General features: G+C 45.4%; 1 protein-coding gene across 2 annotated transcripts in view; it reads right to left on the bottom strand.

Annotated features, from left to right (window-relative positions):
- The window catches only part of TTI1 (TELO2 interacting protein 1), a 532,791-nt gene that overhangs the window by 357,235 nt on the left and 154,735 nt on the right, over positions 1–20,821 (bottom strand). For both annotated transcript variants that reach the window (XM_044090198.1, XM_044090197.1), the window contains exon 4: positions 20,635–20,780. In XM_044090198.1, coding sequence (XP_043946133.1) covers positions 20,635–20,780 — 146 coding nt within the window. The remainder of the gene's footprint in view (positions 1–20,634; positions 20,781–20,821) is intronic.

Genomic DNA, 20,821 nt, shown 5'->3' with positions numbered 1-20,821 from the left:
AGGGAATATGGCATCATTAATTTGTAATGAAGGGATACGAGTTGCTAATGTGTTTCATCCTGTAACTCAATGTTAGAATCAGTCAGTCTCCATTTGCCCCTGTGTCACCCTGAGCAAGTCAACTAATGAGTGTGCTGTGCTACATCACCCCTGAAAATAAGCTTGAGCTCAGCGAGTTTACCTGGTGAAATGAAAAAAAAAAAAATTCAGAGACAGCACAATACAATTATAGCAGAAATATTACTGGGCAGCATGGTGGTTCAGTGGCCAAGATTATGCCTCATACCTCCAGTGTCTACAGTTCAATCCTGATATATGCTCACAGTTCATAGGTACATACTAGGCTATCTGCCCTAGGGCATTTATAAGCCTAGCCCAGAGTTTTGTGGCTTTCGCCACCCCTTTAGTTTGAAGGATATTATGCCCATTATTTTGCTGTGCCTCTGTCAAGCAGTGACACTGAGGTTATCCCTGGGGTATACCTGCGATCTCCCATCCATTGGTCAAGATTTCTCTTGAACAAAGCCAGCGAGGTGCTCTGCCTCACATGTACTGGGATTTTGTTCCACAGCATGGGGAGTCTGTGGGTGATGAATCTGTCCCTCCAGCACGTCCTATTAATAGCCGTGTTGAGGTTTAAGTCTCTTGCCCTTGTAGTTCTGATGGATTTAGATTTTTTGAGGTGAAGCATGTTCATTAATTCCGGGTTGGACATGGCCTTGTATGTCAGGCACAGGTCACCTCTGAGCAGATGGTAAGCGACTGAATAGAGCTGGAGTTCCTTCAGTCGGGCAGCATAAGACATATTTTTGAGACCCTTTATCCTTTTGGTGAGGAACTTTTGGGGCCTTTCCAATTGCTGCAGGTGTCGGGTCAGATACATTCCGAATGGGGCATTGTACTCAATCATTGTTCTGATGAGTGATGAGTACAGGGGAACGATGACCTCCCTTGATCTAGATGTGAATCCCTTCATGATCAGGTGGGCAATGTAGAAGGTCTTCCTAACTACTTTGGCAACGTGAGTGTCAAGCGAAAGGTTACTGTCAACCTGGGTCCCCAGATCCCTGATAACCTCTTCTGTGCTTAGTGGATTGCCACCTATATGGTAACTAGGGGTAACCTTGTTTTTCCCGAAGGGTATGACTATGCATTTTTTGGCGTTTAACTTTAGGCCATGGCTCTGGCACCAGTTATCCGTTTCTATGAGACCCTTCTGAAGGATGTCTGTGTCAGATGGGTTTTCAACTATGGTGCCCAGTTTGCAGTCATCTGCAAACTTTGTCAGCCATAATCCTCCTGTGTTTGCTTGTACTTCTGAAAAGTAGATGCTGAACAAGAGTGGGCCCAGGACTGAGCCCTGTGGGACACCACTTGTGACAGGCTTTGAGTCTGACATGGCGCCAGCAACTCTGACCCTGTGGGTTCTGTCACTTAGCCAGTTTGCAACCCATCTTGTGACGTATGGGTTTACATTTAAGCTGGTGAGTTTTTCAATGATACCCGAGTGGGGTATTGTGTCGAAAGCCTTTGCCAGGTCAAGGTAGGCTGTGTGGACTGCCTTGCCCTCGTCAATGGCCTTGGTGACTTTCGAAAAAATCAACCAAGTTTAAAAGGCATGATCTGCCCTTGACAAAGCCAAACTGGGTTGGATCCAAAGTCTGCAAGTCCCCTATATCTTTATTTATGAGTCCCATTATGATCCTCTCCATAGCTTTGCAGACCAGGCTTGTCAAGCTGATGGGACGGTAGTTTCCGGGGTCGGTGGAGGCACCTCCTTTGTGAAGTGGGACCACCGTTGCCGTACGCCACTCCTTGGGTACGTATCCTGAGGTGAGGCTAAGATTAAACAGCTGCCCTAACTGCGGGGTTTAACTCCTCATTGAGTTCGTGGAGCACAAAACCGGGGACACCATCTGGTCCCATGGATGCTGTGTTTTTCGCCTTGGAGAGAGCAGTTCTCACCTGAGCATTTGAGATGTTTGGGGGGCTACAATCTTCTGGTATAGATATCTCTCCTTTTGGGGGGGAGGGGGGGAGAAATTTGCACTGAACCTGTCAGCCAGTATGTTGGCAATGTCTGTAGGTTCAGTGATTTTTACATCATTTTGAACTAATTCTGAGCATATCTGGGAGTTTCCTCCCAGGTTTCTAACATAGCTAAAAAAGGCCTTATGATTGTCTTTTGAGTCCTTAGCGATTTTTCTCTCAAAATTTGCCTTGGATGATTTTATGAGAGATCTTAGTTTTTTTACTTATAATGATCAAGGGTGTCTTCCCTTTTACGGATTTTGCTCCATCTTGTAGTAGCTTCTTCCTTTTGTTGTAGAGCTTGTTTATGGCTGGGATCCACCAGACTGGATGCTTGCCTTTGGTACAAAGAGTCTTTGTTTTGTTTGGGATTGCCTGATCCATGCAGTCCTGGAGGTGCTGGTAGAAGGCATTTGTAAGTGATTCAGCGGTTTGAGTAATGGTTTCCGCTGGCTCGGGGGCCTTGAAAGAGACCACACCAGTCTTTAGAAGTGTGAAGTCGGCTTTTGAGAAGTTCTTCACTGTGGTCTTTTTTATCTGGGGTGGGGGCGGGATGTGGACTTCCAGTGAGATTAGTTTATGATCTGATCTCACCAATGATGGGTATACTTCTGGTGTTGAACATTGTGACCCCATGTTCATGATGATGAGATCTAGTATGTTTTCTCCTCTTGTGGGGATGGTGACTAGTTGTTCCATGGCATTTGAGTTTATGAACTCTAGGAACCTTTGGGCTAGAGTGTTGGGGCTTGAGTAGTGTCAGTCATTAGCGGACCGGAGTTCCACTGAGGCGAACCCTAACCGGGAAAAGCCAAAAGAAGAAGAAAAATATATATGCGGAAACAGGAGAGCCAACCAGGAGTTTACTAAAAATTAGTGGGGGGGATAGAACAAATGGGATATTCACAACAAAACAGCATAAAAAATGGAAATTTGAAGTTTGCCCAATTGGACTGAGTAAAGATCCATTTGCAATTAATACAGAGGAATAAAGAGGTGCAGCAGCAGGGTTAACAACAATGCATACTTTTGGAAGGAAGTACAAGTGGAGGAAAGATTAGATTGAGATAGACTCAAATAAGTTTCCAAATGAGGGGAGAGATGCCAGAAAAAAAAAAGGCTTATACTATATTTATGGAAAGCACAAAAGAAAATTAGAACAAGGACTCTCAGAAAACCAGAGCTTGTAAAAATGTTAACAGAGGCAAATGCAGAAGTAGCAATGAATAAGAGACTAGTAAGCAAAGCTTTAGTTCAGGATTAGATTGAAGACTAATATGTTTGGCAAGAATTCTCAGTGTGAAAAATAACAGAGGAAATGTGACAAGCAATTTAGAGAGGCCCAAAAAACAGCTATAAAATCTCTGAAGTTTAGAATTTTTGCATGGAAATAAGTGTTTATACAAGTATTTGTATACACTAGTAAGAAATAGAGAAGTTATGTTCTTACCATAACGTTCCATGAGTTGTCCATCTCGCTATTCACTCTTACTGATTGGTTTGGAGCAGATCCTCTGCTCCGACTCAGCAGTTTTCACAACCTCGAGGTCTCCAGCTAGCTCGAGGCTAATTCCCTATCCCATGATGCACTAGTGCTCAAACTCAGATCTTGTTTGCCTCTAAGAAAGAATAGACTGCAACTAAAAAACTATATACACATACGTATCTGTGGAACAAGCAATTGAAAAAGGTAGTCAAAAAAGGTGTCCAAAAAAGAAAAATAAAGCCTAGATCCCCTAGAAGTCACAGGCTGGGGGTTGGAGGGAGGGATGTAAGAAGGAATAGCATGATGGGCAACTCACATGGAACGTTATGTTAAGAACATAACTTCTTTATGTGAAGTTGTCGCATCTCGCATTCATTCTTACTGATGGGACAGCATCCCTAGCACCATTATTGCTGGGTGGCTCACGGGAGTATATTCTTCAGCACAGTGGACCCAAAGGATGCCTTGCCCCTGGAAGCCGTATCCACTTTGTAATGAGGAATAAAAGTATGTGGAGTTGCCCATGTTGCTGCTGCACAAATGGCATCTATAGGCACTCTAGCATGAAAGGTTGAAGAAGTGGCAATTGCCCTAGTTGAATGAGCCTTTATTTTACCTGGAGCTCTTTACTCAGAGAAAGTAAAGGAAATACAGTCTGATAGCCATCTAGACAGAGTGGTTTTTGCTACCGGTGTACCTTTTAGCATCTGAAAAAGACAATGTTGATCTGACTTCCTAAATTCCTTTGCTCTGCGTAAATAGAAACGTAACTGTCTGTGCACATCAAGTTGGTGTAGCGTGTTTTCTGCCTTATTGCCATACTTGTTCATAGGAAAAAAATACTGGTAACTCAATGGTCTGATTTAAGTTTGACTCAACACACCTTTGGTAAGAAAGACAGATTAGTACATAGAGAAACCCTATCATTATGAAACACTAGATATGGGGGCTTGATTGACGATGCTTGCAGTTCCGATACCCTTCTGGCTGAGGTGATGGCCACTAAGAAGATGGTTTTCCAAGTTAAACATTTCAGATGACATGACGACGCCGGCACAAAGGTGGAAGAATTATTATTGATAAGACATCCGTGGTGGTAGTGGAGATTTTATTGGTGGCCTTAAGAGATAGGTGCCCTTTAGAAATGCTTTGCACAGTCTATGTGACATGATGTTTTGTCCATTTTCACCTAGATGAAAATTTGAAATTGCTGCTAATTGCACCCTGATAGTAGCAGCTGCTGCACCTTCCTCGAAAAATTTTGTTAGGAATTTTAGGATAGAAGAAAGATGCAAAAAAATGGTCAATCTTATTCTGTAGGGCCCAAAGAGAATTTTCTCATAGAGATTTTATGGGAAGATATCAAAATGTGTTGCGTGAGAGATGAAAGATTTTGTAACCTGGATATGTTTGTAACTGGAGCATCCAAGCTGTCAACTGGAGGGGATTTGAGAGAGGGGTGAAGAACTCCTGAAGAATGTATCAGAAGATCTGGTACTGGGTCCAGGATTCAAGGTTCCTCTTGAAGATAAGGTTGTAGGAAGGAAAACCAAATTTGATGAGGCCAGTAAGGGGCTATCAAGATTAAAGGTCCTTCCCAACAATTTTGCTTTCTGAATGACTTTGGGTATTAATGGAAAGGGAGGAAAAGCATACAAAAGACCCGGGGCCAATCATGTACGAGTGCATCCCTCGTGGACTTCCCCGAGGGGGAATCGGGGCGAAATAGTCACTGCATTTTCTGTTTGTGGACATGGCAAAAGTCACAGCAAGGCTGGCCCCATCTGCGGAAAATGCTCTCCACTACTACTTGTTTGAGAGACCACTCGTGTGGCATCAGTATACGTCTGCTGAGTTTGACCGCAATCACGCTGGATTTCCCCAGGATGTGCGTTGCTATTAGAAAGCGTTGGGAGGACGTCGCCCATTGCCATACTCACAGGGCCTCTCGACATAGGGGATAAGATCTGGTTCCTCCTTGTTTGTTTATATACCACACCACTGACAGTCTGTCTGAATTGCAATTGTTCCTACAGGTAGAGAGTCTTGGAATGCCTGCAAAGCTAGAAGCACCGGTCTAATCTCCAGAACTCGGATGTGCAAGTGAATCTCGCGTTTCTTCCACATGCCTTACTGTTCTTTCCAGATAATCCCCCCCACCCTATATGGGAAGCTTCTGTGGTCACTGTGGCTAGGGGAGCTGGAGGAATAAAGGGTTTCCCTATTGTTACTTGGTCTGAATGAAGCCACCAAAATAGACTGTTTTTGCAAGCTGATGTCAGAGAGTTAGTCTGTGGGACATTGGGAGCGTTTGCATAGACCACTGGGCAAAAAGAAGCCACTGTAAGATCCTCATATGCACGCGCTTCCACAGGAACTATTGTGATGGAAACTGCCATTGTGCCTAGAACCTTCAGAACCTCTCTGGCTTGGGCTTTTGTTTTGTGCAGGAGATTCAGCACCTGTTTTCAAAGTACCTGAATCCTTTCCTTTGGAAGTTTTACCGTCATTGTATTTGTGTTTAGCTCTGCTTCTATAAAAAACGGTATATTGATATGGCAATAAGGCAGATTTTTCATAAGTGACAGTAGTTATCAACTCTGCAAATAGTTGTAACATACTGTTCCTTGCTTGAAGTAGTAGCTGCTTGGTGGTGGTGGTTAGGAGCCAGTCATCTAAGTATGGAAGCACCTGGGATCCTAGACGTCTCAGGTGAGCTGCGACTAGTGCCATGCATTTGGTGAACACTCTGGGGGCTGTAGTGAGGCCAAACGGTAGAGCTTGAAATTGATAGCGACTGGCTTCCAGCCGAAAACGCAAGTGCCTCCTGGATGGCCTGTCCATTTTTATGTGGTAGTATGCATCCTGAAGGTCAATAGAGCACATCCAATGGTCATTCCCTAGAAAGGGAAGTATTTACTGCAACGTGACCATCCAAAACTTTGTCTTCTTCACTGACTTGTTTAGTCTGCTGAGATCCAGTACTGGTCTCCAGTCCCCTGTTTTCTTTGGAACTAAGAAGAACCTTGAGTAAGTTCCAAAACCTACTTGGTCTGCGGGGACTGATTGAATGGCTCATTTTTTGTAGCAACTTTTGAATTTCCATGGTTGCTTGATCCCTTTGATTAGGTGGAATATCCGGAATCCTTTTGTTTGGGAGAGGTGGAACTGAAAAGGGTACCAAGCAACCTCTGGATATGATTCCTTGCACCCATGAGTCTTTTGTAATTTTAGCTAGGCGATTGGGTGCAAAGATAAGCATCCCTCAACTGTCTCTAGAGTGGGACAGACTGGCCTCCTCTCAGGAGTGCTGAACAGGTTTTCTGGAAAAGGATTCTAGGTCACCCTGGTTCTGCGGACCCCCTCTGCCACGTGGGCGACGTCTTCCATTATTTCCTCCTCCTCTGCCCCTGAAAGAGGATTCACCACGTGTGTCAGGAAAAACTATCTGGGGTTTCCGAAATGACATCTTTCCCCCCTTTTGACCTTTGGGATAGGGTCTGGAAGGGGTGGAAAAATGTACTCTCACAGCAGAGACAGTCTTGTTTCATTTACTTTCGGTCCGAAAAGGGATGAGCCATCAAAGAGGAAGTTTATAAAGAATGACTTGAAGGGCTCCACGAAATTACAGAGGCGAATCCAGGAATGTCTCCTAAGGGTGATTCCTGAAGATGCTGACCTACTCGCCCCATCGGTTGCATGAGAGATAAGCCTCATGGATAAGTTCACTAGGGAGTTAAAGGTTGAGAGCTGGGATGATACTTTCTCTGATATCCCCTCAGCTACTGAACCCTGGAGAGCATCTCCTAGCTCTTTAATGAGATCTCTCTGTAATCTAGTAAAATGGGTTAAGTAGTTCAGGGACCAGAGTGTGAAGGCCGCTGATGAAAACATGCGCTTAACGTATCTGTCCATCGTCTACAAATCTTTATTTGGTGGATGAACAAATGAGGAGGGTTCCAATAACTCCTTTTTAGTGGCCGCCGCCACCATCACAGCATCCACTGGAACACTTTTTGCTAGAAAACTTTTGTTTTGTGGACTGGTTATGAACTTATTCGGCCTCCTAGGGACAGGCTTCACTGTATCTGAGACTCCCACGCCTTTTGAAAATAATTCTAAGAGCTCGTCGAAAGGCGGAGACACCCAAGAGGTGGAAGGTAGAGACCCGAAATCTTTCAGGTACACAGACTCCTCTTCAGTAGGGTTAATGGACTTCCAGCCACCTCTCTGCTTTAAGATCTCTAGGATGTCTGCAAAGGAGGCATCCTCAGAGGGCGACCGTAAGGACCCTTCTAATTCAAAGAGGTCTGTGTCTGATGTAAGCGACTCATGTGGGAGTCTAAATGCTTCCTCTTGCAAGTTTTCTTTTGAGGAGCCTCTTCAGAAGGGTATTCTGGAGAGGTCTCGGAAGACAAGGGACCACCCACTGGGGCTTCCTGAAGCTCTGGGTCTCTACGCTTTTTTGGAGTCGGTTCTGCCGAGATGGACACTGGTGCTTTAAGGGATGGAATGGGTGCAGCAGATGGTAAGGCTGTCTCAGGACAGAGCTCTCCTCATAGCCTCACAGGCTCCACTCCCATGGGCCAAGGAACCCTCTGGTTTCGAGGAACCGATGGACACTCCCAGCGCCAGAGAAGCAGGCTCCATAGCAGAGATAGTGGCCGAGCTCACATGAGTCAAAGCTCTGAGAGGAATAGTTGGACCAGACAAAAAATCGGCTCCACTCAACCCCCAGGACCTGACCAGCCAGTGTCGGCCTCTAGACTCCATGGATGACACCGAAGTAGTCAGAGCAGTAGGAGCCGAAGAACCTAGGGTAGGTCACGGCTCCAACAAACCCTTCACCACTGGCTCCACACATTCCGGCTCACAGACCACTGGTCGGGTCGGAGGAGGAATCGAAGAAGAGGGAAAAGGCCCAGTTAGTTCGGAAGCCCTAAGGGTCGGTTCTGATAATTTTGCTAGCGCCGGTGTCTATAGCAGTCTCTGCACAACATGATCCACATCCAAATCAGAAAGACTTCTTGAGGACCTAGTTGAGGGAGCTGGAGATGCCGATAACTGAAGAGTGATACAGGGGTTGATGCCTAGCTTAGTGAGTTCTTGTACGATTCCTGAGTGGGGAATGGTATCAAAGGCCTTGACCACATCAAGATAGGCTTATGAACCACCTTGTCTTCATCCACATCTCTGGTGACTGACTCAAAGAAGTTGACCAAGTTGAGCAGGCATGATCTACCCTTTACAAAACCAAACTGTGTAGGACCCAGAGTTTGAAGATACCCTATATCCTTGTTTATTAGGTCCATGATGATGCGTTCCATAGCTTTACATCAGGCTAACGGGGCGATAGTTCTCAGGGTCTATAGTCCCTCCTCCTTTGTGGAGAGGGATGACTGTAGCAGCATGCCATTTGGTAGGGACAAAGTCTGAGGTAAGTCTGTGATTGAAAAGGGCACACAGGTGAGGTGCCAGCGCACTCTGTAGTTTATGTAGAACACAGCCAGGGAAATGGTCAGGTCCCATAGAAAAAGAAGTTATGTACCTACCATAACGTTCCATGTTAGTTGTCTTCATCTCGCCTTCCTTCTTGCTGTTTGGGTTCAGAGCCGATCCTCCGCTCCGATTCGGCCATCTTCAATAGCTCGAGTGCTGTTTACTGGCTTGAGGCTACCCCTTATCCCATGATGCCTAGCGAAAGCTACCCAGATCTCATTTGTAATAGCTAATCCCAAACATAAGTTGAGAAAACCAGTTATCTAAAACTGGTTGTTCAATACATCTAATTATAGAACAGGTTACGAAAAACCTGGCCAGAAGAACAATAAGGAAAAGAAATACTCAGCCAGTGAAAACAAGAACTCCTCTCAGTCCACTAGGGCGTGGAAGGAGGGAGGGATGCAAGAAGGAAGGCGAGATGAAGACAACTAACATGCAATGTTATGGTAGGTACATAACTTCTTTATGTTAAGGTGTCTATCTCGCCTTCGTTCTTGCTGTTTGGGACAGCGTCCCTAGCACCTAACATCCTGGGTGGCTCATTGGAACAGACTCTTAAACAGTGGAACCAAAGTCAGCTCTGCTCCGGGAGACCATATCCACCTTGTAATGAGATATAAAGGTATGAGGTTTTATCCACGTAGCAGCTGCACAGATTGAATCTATGGGCAACCTAGACTGAAAAGCTATGGAGGTGGCTAATGCCCTGGTAGAATGACCTTTTGGTTTGGCTGGTAACTCTCTATTCCGTAACTGATAAATAAAGGTGATAGTATTAGATAACCATCTGGATAAGGTTACCTTGGAAACTGGGAGGCCTTGTTTGTTGAAGACATATGAGAGAAATAACTAGTCTGACTTCAGAACTAAGGAAGGTAAAAACGCAATTGTCTATGAACATCCAGTTGGTGGAGCTTGTATTCTGCCTTGTTGCTGTGATTGGGAAAGAACACTGGGAGATCTATGGATTGATTTAAATTGTTCTCTGAGCAAACTTTAGGAAGAAAGGATGGATTGACCTTCAGAGAAACTCTGTCCTTGTGAAACACCAGGTAAGGAGGGCGAACACAATGCTTGAAGTTCTGAGACACGCCTAGCTGAAGTGGTAGCAACCAGAAAAAGTGACTTCCAGGACAGAAACTTAAGGGAACATGATGCTGCCTGTTCAAAAGGAGGCAAAATTAAGGAAGTCCAGACTAAATTCAGATCCCAAGGAGAAGGGGGATCTCTCACTGGAAGTCTAAGAAGAGAGGTTTCCCTCAAAAAAGCCTTACAGAGCTTATGAGACATGACGTTAGAATTCAACAATCCAATATGAAAATTTGAAATGGCCGCTAACTGTACTCTAATAGTAGAGAAAGCGGCACCGGACTGAAAAAGTTGTGCTAGAAATTCAAGAATTTCAGGGACTGGGGCTGAGAAAGGATCCACATTTCTAGACTCTGCCCAGTAAGAAAATAGTTTCCATTTACTAGCATACGTTTTTCTCGTAGCAGACTTATGAGAGGAAACGATAATATCACAGACTGCTGGGGAGATACCAGGAAGCCTAGCTAAGGCTGGAATTGGAGTAACCAATCTGTAAGCTGGAGTGTTTGGAGGGATTGATGCAACCCCGCCTGATTGATGAATCAGATCATCTGGAATCGGGTCCAGAATCCAGGGCTTATCGACAAGGTAGGGGAGCAGGAACAGGAACCATATCTGTCAAGGCCAATAAGAGGCAATGAGGATCATTTTGCAACATTTGCTTTCTGTATGAGTCTTGGTATTAGGGGAAACGGGAGAAAAGCATAAAGGAGTCCCTGAGGCCAATCGTGGACTAGAGCATCTCTGGGTATGTGACCTGGAAGCGGGAGAAGTAGTTGCTGCATTTGCTGTTGAGAGGGGTGGCAAACAGATCGCAGCAAGGCTGTCCCCATTTTCGGAAGATAAGACACGCAACCTCCTGATTCAGAAACCACTCGTAAGGCATGAGAATAGCTCTGCTGAGCCTGTCCGCTATGACTTTGGATCTCCCAGGGATGTGCGTCGCAATCAGAAAACACTGGGAGGAAATCACCCATTGCCACAGTCTGAGTGCCTCTCGACAAAGGGGGTAGGACCTGGTTCCGCCCTGTTTGTTGCTGTACCACACCACTGACATGTCTGTTTGAACTGCAATGGTCCCAGAAGGAAGAGAGTCTTGAAGGGCTTGCAACGCCAGAAGCACGGCTCTCATTTCTAGGACACTGATATGCAGATGGTACTCATGAGGTTGCCAAGTGCCTTGGACTGTCCTGCCCAGATAATGCCCCTCCTGCCCAGATAATGCCCCCCACTCTATCAGGGAGGTGTCCGTGGTCACTGTGGCTACCGATGGAGGCTGTATGAAAGGTCTGCCCTGAGACACTAGTGGGGAGTCCATCCACCAAGACAGGTGCCTTTTGCAGGTTTCTCTAATCAGGATCATGTGAGACATGGGAAGCTTCTGAAAGGACCACTGCGTGAAAAGAAGCCACTGAAGAATTCTCATGTGGAAACGCACTAATGGAACTAGAAGAATGGCAGCTGCCATGGAGCCCAGAGCTTGAAGGACATATTTGACTTGAATCCTTTTGCTCTGCATTAGGATTAACACTTGTTGACGAATTGTGGAAACTCTTTCCAGTGGTAATCTTGCAAACATCTCCCTTGTGTTTAATTCTGCTCCTATGTAAGTGATAAATTGACAAGGCAACAAGGCAGATTTTTCGAAATTTATTGTGATGCCTAGTTGAGTGCATGATGTGATTGTATAATCCCATGATTGTATGAGTTGATGCCTGGTGGTAGCAGTGAGGAGCCAGTCGTCTAGATATGGAAACACCTGGAATCCTTGAAGCCTCAGGTGATCCGTGACTACTGTCATACACTTGGTGAACACCCTGGGGGCTGAGGTGAGACCAAGGGCAGAGCACTGAACTGGTAATGACTGGCCCCTACCCGGAAGCAAAGAAATCTCCTGGAGAGTCTGTCCATCTTGATATGGTAGTACGCTTCCTGAAGATCCATCGAGCAGATCCAATTGTCCTGACCCAGAAAGGGTAGAATGGACTGTAGCATGACCATCCGAAACTTTTCTCTTTGTACAGATTTGTTTAGTCTGCTGAGATCCAAAATCGGTCTCCAGTCCCCTGTCTTTTTTGGTACCAAAAATAATCTTGAGTAAGTTCTGGATCTGAGCTGGTATGCGGGGACTTCCTGAATGGCTCTTTTTTCTAGCAGTTTTAAAACTTCTGTGACTGCTTGCTCCCTCAGATTGGGTGGAACATCTGGAAGGGCCTTTTTTGAGGGATTGATGGAAGGGAATTTTGTAACCTCTGGATATAATGGAAAGTACCCATCTGTCTCTCTTTAAATGTTGCCAGGCTTTTGGGTACAGTGAAAGTCTTCCCCCAACTGCCTCCAGAGGTGAGCAGCTGGGCAACTTGCCAGAGAAGGATCCTCTGCCACCCTGGTTCTGCGGACCCTCTCTGCCACGAGGGCAGCGTCTGTTATTGTTGTTTCCCCCTCTGCCTCTGGAGGAAGAAAATCAGTGTGTGTGTCAGGCAAGGATCCCTGGGATTTCATGAACCACATCTTCCCACTCTTCTGACCCTTGGGGTAAGGTCTAGAGGGAGTGGAAAAACGGACTCCCACGGCAGAGAGAGTCTTGCCTTCTTGCTCACACCTGGTCAACGTGTCTTTCACCTGAGGCCCAAAGAGAAAGGAGCCGTCAAAGAGAGTATTGGTGAAGGATGCTTGAAAGGGTTCCGCAAACTTGACACAGCTGCATCCAAGCATGTCTCCTGAGGGCCACACCTGTGCCAGCGGCTCTGCTCGCTCCATCGGCTGCATAGGAAATCAGCCTCATTGAAGAGTTGACTATGGAATTAAGAGTCGCCAGCTGGGAAGCTACTTTGGCTTGTACTCCCCTCAGCTGTAGGATCTTGAAGGACATCTCCAAGCTCTTTCAGGAAATCCCTTTGACGACTAGTAAAATGACAGACAGTTCAGGGACCTAAACGAGAAGGTCGCTGAAGCAAACATTCGCTTTCCGTATCTGTCCATCATCCGAGACTCTTTGTTAGGGTGATGAACAGATGAAGTTTCTGCTAACTCTTTCTTGGTGGCTGCTGCTACCACCATGGCATCAATGGGCACACCTTTGGACAGGAATTGCTTATCCTGGGGGGCTATAATAAACTTGTTAGGTCTCGTCGGTGTTGGTTCCACAGTGTCTGGAGCTGACCAAGCCTTTCGAGCCACCACAGACATGAGTGGGTCGAAAGGCGGAGAAACCCAGGAGGTGAAAGGTCGGGAACTGAATGCGTTCAGGAGTACAGACTCATCCTCGGTAGGGGCTAGGGAAGTACAGTTCCCCCTCTGCCTAAGCATTTCAAGGATGTCCTAAAAGGAATCATCTTCAGAGGGGGACCTCGAACACCCTTCCGATTCTTCTAAGTCTGTATCTGAAGTGACAGACTTAGGGGAGTCCATGTGCTTCCTCTTGCACTTCATCTGAGGGGGTTCCTCTGAGTGATCGGGGAGGCCTCGGAAGAAGACGGAACACCCAATGGGATTGTCCTGGGGGCATCGGTTCCCTACACTTGGGGTCTAGAGGAGGAGCAGAGGTTGGCACAGGCACTATGGGGGACGGAGCCGATGGAACTGGTAGTGGAGCGGTTTTGGGGGGACAGCACACTCCGCAGGACCTCAAAGGTGTCCCGACCTCGAGGCAGAGAAAGCTCCGTTTCCGAAGAAATAGGATTTTTTCTCCACACCAAGGGAGACGGCTCCGAGGCCGATGTAAGAGCAGTGCTCACCTGCGCAGAAGCTCCGAGGGGGGGGGGGGGGGTCGGACAAGGGTCTGATGCCACTCCCCCCCTCGGAACCGGCGAGAGAGCCCTGGTGTCCAGATTCCTTGATAGAAGGAACAATCAAGGTAATCGGAGCCGAAGGAGAGATAGTGATCAGAACCGACGGTTCCACTACCCGCACACCAACGAACTCCAGCACCAACCTCAATGGAGTCGGAGGAGGAATGGAAATAGAGGCGGTTGGAGCAGATACCTGTTGAGGTGGGCTGGATAGTAATTTATCTAGTGCCTGTGACTTACGCAACTTACTTACTACTCTCTCCACATCATGATCCAAAAGCCTAGAGGATCGAGACGAGTGTGAAGAATGATGGCTACGTTCACTTTGTAATGATGGTGACCGAGGCACCGAGTGAATGGACTCTAAAGAAGGGGACCTCAGTCTCTTATGGCTCCGTGACAGCTCCGAAACATCTGATGGAGCCGACTGAGTTGTCTTGTCGGTGCCAGCCGGAACAGACATACTCTGTTGTTCCAGTACAGGAGTCGGCTCCAAAGGTGGAGCCGACGATTTGACAGATTTAGAGGATTTCACTGGCTGAGAACTCTTTGCCGGTGAATCCTGAGGCTTCAATAAACCCCGAAGGATTAATTTGTTTTTTCGCTCCTGCAGGACTTTTGGACTAAAGGCGTGGCAAATAGAACAAGAGTCCTGCAGGTGAACAGCACCCAAACAATAAATGCAACTAGTGTGCCCATCTGACAGCACGAGTCGCAACTCAACCACTACACACAATCCAAGTATCACAATACAGACAGACAAAAAATCCCTACTAAACGAACACAACAGATTTTTTTTTTTTTTTTTTTAATACAGTAACAAAATAAGGAAGGGAAGGAGAGCCTCTAAGTTAAACGGCTGTCCTAAGGGAGGGGAGAACTCTCTAATTTAAACGAGTTCTTAAGAAAAAAAGGGACTGCAGAAAGAAGCGACGTCCACAAACAACACCCACAGAGAATAAAACTATAAGGGGAAGTATACTAGTTTTAAGAAGTTTAAACAAATATAATTATATAAATATTCAAAAGTATACAAGCCTGAGCCAGAAACGACACACCTCATAGCTGAAGCGGCAAACGAGATCTGGGTAGCTTGCGCTAGGTGTCATGGGATAAGGGGTAGCCTCGAGCCAGTAAACAGCTCTTGAGCTATTGAAAATGGCCGAGTCGGAGCAGAGGATTGGCTCTGAACCAAAACAGCAAGAACGAAGGCGAGACAGACAACTTAACATGCTGTATTATTGGCCTTGGACAGTGCTGTTTTAACCTGTGCAGCAGTAATACTGGGTGCCTGGCAATCTACTGGTATTGTGATTGGTCCTTGGGGGGCGGGGGGGGGGGGCGGAGAGGGGTAAAGTTGGCACTGAATCTATCAGCCAGTATTGTGCAGTAGCTCAGAGCAAACTGGGTCCTGCCGTGGAGATTCTTTACATAACTATAGAAGGCCTTGTGGTTGCCTTTACTATCTGCTGCAATTCTGTTTTCATAGCTAGCTTTAGAGGATTTGATGAGGGATCTCCACTTTTTGTTTCGGCTGATAAGGGAGTTTTTCCAGTCTTGGGACTTTACCTTATTCCGCATCAGTTTCCTCCTGTTGTAGAGTTTGTTTATGGCAGGGGACCACCAGATTGGCTTCCTTTTTTGGAGGAGGGCATCTTGGTTCTATTAGGTATGATGAGATCCATACGTTTGTACAGTGCACTGGTGTATGATTCGGCGGTCATGCAACTATTTTCCATTTGCATGGGTGCAGTGAAGTTAGCCACCTCTGTTTTTAGGAGCCCAATGTTAGCTTTGGAAAAGTTTTTAATGATGGTTACCTCTGTGGGTGGGGGGGTGGAGGGTGGGTGGATTTCCAAGGCGATTAGTTTGTGGTCAAATCTAACCAGGGAGGCGTTGGCTATTGCTGTAGAGCAATGGTTGCCCATGTTAGTAATGACCAGGTCAAGGATGTCGCTACCTCTAGTGGGAGTAAGAACGAGCTGGTCCAAAGCATTGGAATTAATGAATTGCAGGAAACGTTGGGCGAGTGTATTAGTACATGAGTAGTTTTCTCAGTTAATGGAAGGGTAGTTGAAGTCGCCCAGTATGACAGTGTTAGGTTGGACCCTAATATTCCCCAGAATGCTTAGGAATGTGGATTGTGAGTCATGGGACATGGTTGGGGACCTATAGCAGGCTACGACCTGTACCAATGTCTTAACCAATGTTAGCTGCAGCTGAAATATCTCAGATGCGTTATGTTAGGCTACCAATCTACCAATCTAAAGGTGTGCACACCCTTTATGAATATAGAAACACCACCACCTTTGGAGCCTCGGTCCAAGTTCTGGGGCCAAAGGGTGTGGAATGAGTTATAGCCTGGTAGTGCAGGGATGCCTTCTGCTGCCTTGAACCAGGTCTCTGTTACAGCACAAATGTTGATGTTCTCCATTCTAAGGAGTGCTTCGAGCGAGTGCATTTTGAGATTTAGACATCTAGCATTGAGCAGCATGACCCTCATATATTGCATTTGTTTGTAGCTGTTAAGGTGGCAATTTGGTCTTTGGAGCACTGCCTAAAAAAAGGCACTATAGGGGTGGCAAGAGCCTTGGTCAGCATTCGGAAGCCCAGGGGAAACAGATGCAGGCCATCTCTGGCAAAGCATCAAAGTCTGCCAATCATGTCATCCCAGGCAGACAGATACTGGATCCCCTTAGAATGACATCAGAAACTTAGCCAATTGTTGAAATCAATCATTTTCTGCTTGTACTGTGGTATCATTCTGGGTGATGGTAGGATGCTGCTCAGGGCTAGGGTCATACTGGCCTGGGCTACATAATCCAAGAGCTCCTCTATGTCTCTTTTCATGTAGTCCAGGGAGGTACGTCTCGGGTCATTCACACCCACATGTACAATGACAGTCACATTTGTACCCGTTGTTGAGGGACATGAATGCATGCGTTCTGTGGAGGATCCTGGAGCCTGACAGGCAGCTGTTACTTTCTCCTTATTCAGTCTAGTGAGTGGGACATCAGTGTGCCTCACTATCGAGTCACCTATGACTAGTGTGTGTTGGGCATGCTGTCTTGCCTTAGGGGGCTTTGGTTGAGTGAAACACTGTTTAGGAGAGTTGTGTGTCTTGTGATTAGTGTTGTGTTGGTCAAGTGCGTTTCTGCCTTGGAGGTCTCAGCCGTTCGTGTAGATTTTTATTGACAGCCTCTGTGAAGGTGGGTGTGCAGTTTGCGTTTTTATGTGAAGGCACCGCTGGTGTGTGTTCTAGAGGGCATGTGGTGTGGTGCAAGCATTGACCTTCTCCTTCTGGCCAGCTATTCCGGTCTTGGCTGGAGAGTGCGTGGCTTCCAATTTGAATATACAAGTGCATCTCTCGCAAGTCTGAGTGTTGGGAGGCAAGAGGACAGGGCTGTCAGTGTATATGAGGCAGTCGCTACATTGCGTCAGGATGCCCATATTCACTAGGTTAATAGTAGAAAGCACAGGGAACTGACCTTTGGACATGCCTGGAGAGGTAGGCATTAATAATAAGTACTGGAGCTGTTTCCTTGTAGAATGTTTAGTGCTGGTAGCACTTGTGTGTGCTACAATAACTGCTACAAGTCATCTGGTAAAGTGTTAAACTAATAAGCTAGTAAAAGTGTAGAAGAGAGAACTAGCAGATCTAAGGGAAAAAAAGAGCAGACTCTGGCACCACTCAGAAGCTTACAAACAGTCCTGGATACAGCAAATCTGTATCTGGACTAGACTAGTTACAGGAAAGACTGGAAACTAGCACAAACGCAGGCTATTAAACCAGAAAGTTGAAAGAGATGGAAAAACTGCCCAAACGGCCAATAAACTACAATTTCTGGGCCAGAAACCACTCCTCTTGTGTAGATAGGCTACCTACTGCTTACCAATCCCACTGATAAGCTAGAAGACTTCCCTCCAACACAGAAAGGCTTGGGGGGAGGGGCTCAGAAGCTTACAAACAGTCCTGGATTTAGCAAATCTGTATCTAGACTAGGCTAGTTACAGGAAAGGCGGGAAACAAGCTTAAAGATTTTTTTTTTCCAGAAAGCAGCTAAAGTAGCACTAAAAACAATTGAAAGTGCAATGCAAGCTAGCACACGAGTGTGTAGCAGTGTTAAAGCAAATACAGTTTAAATAAATGCAATTTATTCAAAATATATTCTGAACTGAATTCAATTGTTGTTTTATTCAACTCTGAACAGTTAAAAAGTGCCAGAAATATACTTATCAGCTGAAAAGCACAAGCAGTAAGAACACAAGGAGATTTTTTTTTTAGTAAAGCGCAAATGGAGAAAGGAGGAGAAGACGATAATTCAAGGTTAAGAACCCAAGTGAGTTGGCCTTCTCAAATGTTCTTTCTGTATGAGGTAGAATGAACACTATACTGGGAGGAGTGCCCCAGATCTAATTCACAAAAGGGTTGGGCAACCGCAAAGCCACCAACTATAACACCTCAGGAACAGGGTGCATGGGAGGGAGAAAACCAGTTTCAGAACAGAATGGAAAACAGAAAAAAATGCCAGCAAATATATATCATTCAATCAAGCAAAAATTAAGACTGTGCAAAACTCTGAAAAGTTAAAGTGCCAAAAAATATACTCATCAATTTGTTTGAGAAGCACTCTTGTTTTAAATATTTCCTGTGATTTTGAACTCTGATGTTAGTGTAATTATATACAGAGTAGTTTCTCATTCTTTTAATATTTATTATTAAATATATTTAAACCTTTCACTGTGGCTGATCTTTTGTACAGATATTTAAGTTCAGAGAGTACTTGCATATTTACTTGGTGACACTGTGGGCCATTCCTAATAGTTTGACCAAGAGCAAGGCTACTGTTTGTATTGATAGTAACATTACACAGTAAGATTGGACACCCTTTGTTAAGGGCCTTAAAGTAGCTGATAAAGAGGGGATGGTGGCAGTTATAACTACATTATACTCTGGGCAAAAGGGGGTACAGCTAGTAAACCTATGCCAGCCTTTCCCAGGTGTGAGTGTGTGCGTGTAAGTAAATCAAACCTCAGAGAGTGTGTGTGTCAGCTACTTGGGCAGGGACATGAAACATTGGTTGGACAGAGAGAGTGTTGGAGGTCTTGGTTTGGACACTCAGCTGAGATCTCAACTCTATAGCTGTGCCAGTGGGGAGTCTTACTGGGGATCTGGAGAAAGAGGGAGAAACCAGCCCCAGACTGACTGTGGTCTGTGTGTGCTCTTAAGGGAAATTGCACTTGATGCAGTGAGCTGCATCTGGAAATACTGTGTATGTACCTTGTCATCCTCCCATTGTACGTCCCCCCACTGTTGCCAGTGGTGAGGACTGCGGCTCTTTGATTACTGGGCCAGTGGTGTGGCATCAGAACAACAACAACCACATCATTACTATTACCAGCCATCTTTGCTATATTACAGGGTTTTAAATAATATATCCCAGAAACCGACTACTGCCCCATTGGCAAATTTTCCCTCTGAAGTTGCCCAGGCCTGTTATTAGAAATTGGTCAAGAATGGGCATCACTAGAGTTGGCTGTGCATGTGGCAGGTGTTGGGAGAGTTAGGTCTCAAGACTCTTATGCTATACAAGTTCACATTGGATCCTCTAATGGGATAAACTCTTAAGTGAAATACAACAGTGCTGTGGGTGGGGTGGTACCCAGTAGTGTAGCTAAAGTGGGGAAAAGAGGGCATACCACATGACATGCAGATGCCGATCAGTCGGTAGTGCAGTATCGACATTAATTTCCGTACCAGCATTTCTGAATGAATTCTGATACTGCATTTCTTTTGCTGTTGAAGATCTTGTTTCAGCATTTCATGTGTGCTGTAAGCTGTAGTGAGAGATTCCTGTATATTTTAAAAGTAAACGAGACCGAATTCTTGTGTGAGACCTCCTAGTATGATGCATTCCACCACCAAGTTCCAATGGCATTCTGCTGCCCCCCCCCCCCCCGAAGGACTATCTACAGCAGAATGCCAAATGAATTAATGTGTCTGCTTTTCAAATCTAACAAACTTCCCCTCCTCTATCAACACCAGCTTTGTCAGTGGACTGCAATTTGACCCAAAATTCACATATGCTATTGAAAAAATCTCATTTGAATCTAGCACCCAAGACTGCTGCTATACTACAGGCTCCACACTAATCTGGGTTAAGCTGAGAGAGTTGTTACCCTAAAAGAGGGACAGGTAACATACTAGCCAGCTTCTCTACAAGCAGAGCTTTGTTGACCTGCCAGGTATATACCTATTTTATGCATCTTACATGTTTTAAATTCAGAGATTTATACCATTAAAAATCAGTATGCATAGTCAACCGATTACTACACAAACATAAAAATTACTGAATGTAACTTCAGTTTAAACAGGACTGATAGTTGCCCTTGTGTTTTTAAACAGTATAATTTTTATATCCATCCCTAATGGAACAATCTAAGGTATACTGCAGAAACCAATTTCTAAGTTCTCTAAAGATTACCAAGGTTCGGTCCTTTAACCAAATATCTAGAATCTGCAGGTCTCCCTACTCCCAAAGGCTACTGCTGCCTAGATTGCCCCAAACATTTAATTTTATTGGGAATTTCCTCTCTTATCAACATATGACTATCCATATAACCAAGGCACTTTGCCACCAAATAAGTGCAAAATATATACGTGCATTAAGATTAAGAATGTGGAAGTTTTTAAACTAGGCTAGGCCATTTGTGAAAAACAAAGTGCAAAACTACCTTAAGTCGAAGTTTCAGACTCCTGTGAGAGAGCAAATGAATACATCTCTCTATCACATCTTTGGCTATTTGGATGTGCACTGGAAGTTCTTTCTTGACATCAGGAGACATGTCTTCGACATCTGGTTCTGACACAGGTTGCTGGTCTGAAACATTAACAGCATAAAGAATAACATCAGCACAGCTG

The sequence above is a fragment of the Protopterus annectens genome, chromosome 12.part0, assembly GCF_019279795.1.
Source record: "Protopterus annectens isolate FY-2018-M chromosome 12.part0, PAN1.0, whole genome shotgun sequence".
Taxonomy (NCBI): Eukaryota; Metazoa; Chordata; order Ceratodontiformes; family Protopteridae; genus Protopterus; species Protopterus annectens.
Note: the sequence above shows the minus strand (reverse complement) of the source record. Positions and strands in the feature narration are given on the sequence as shown.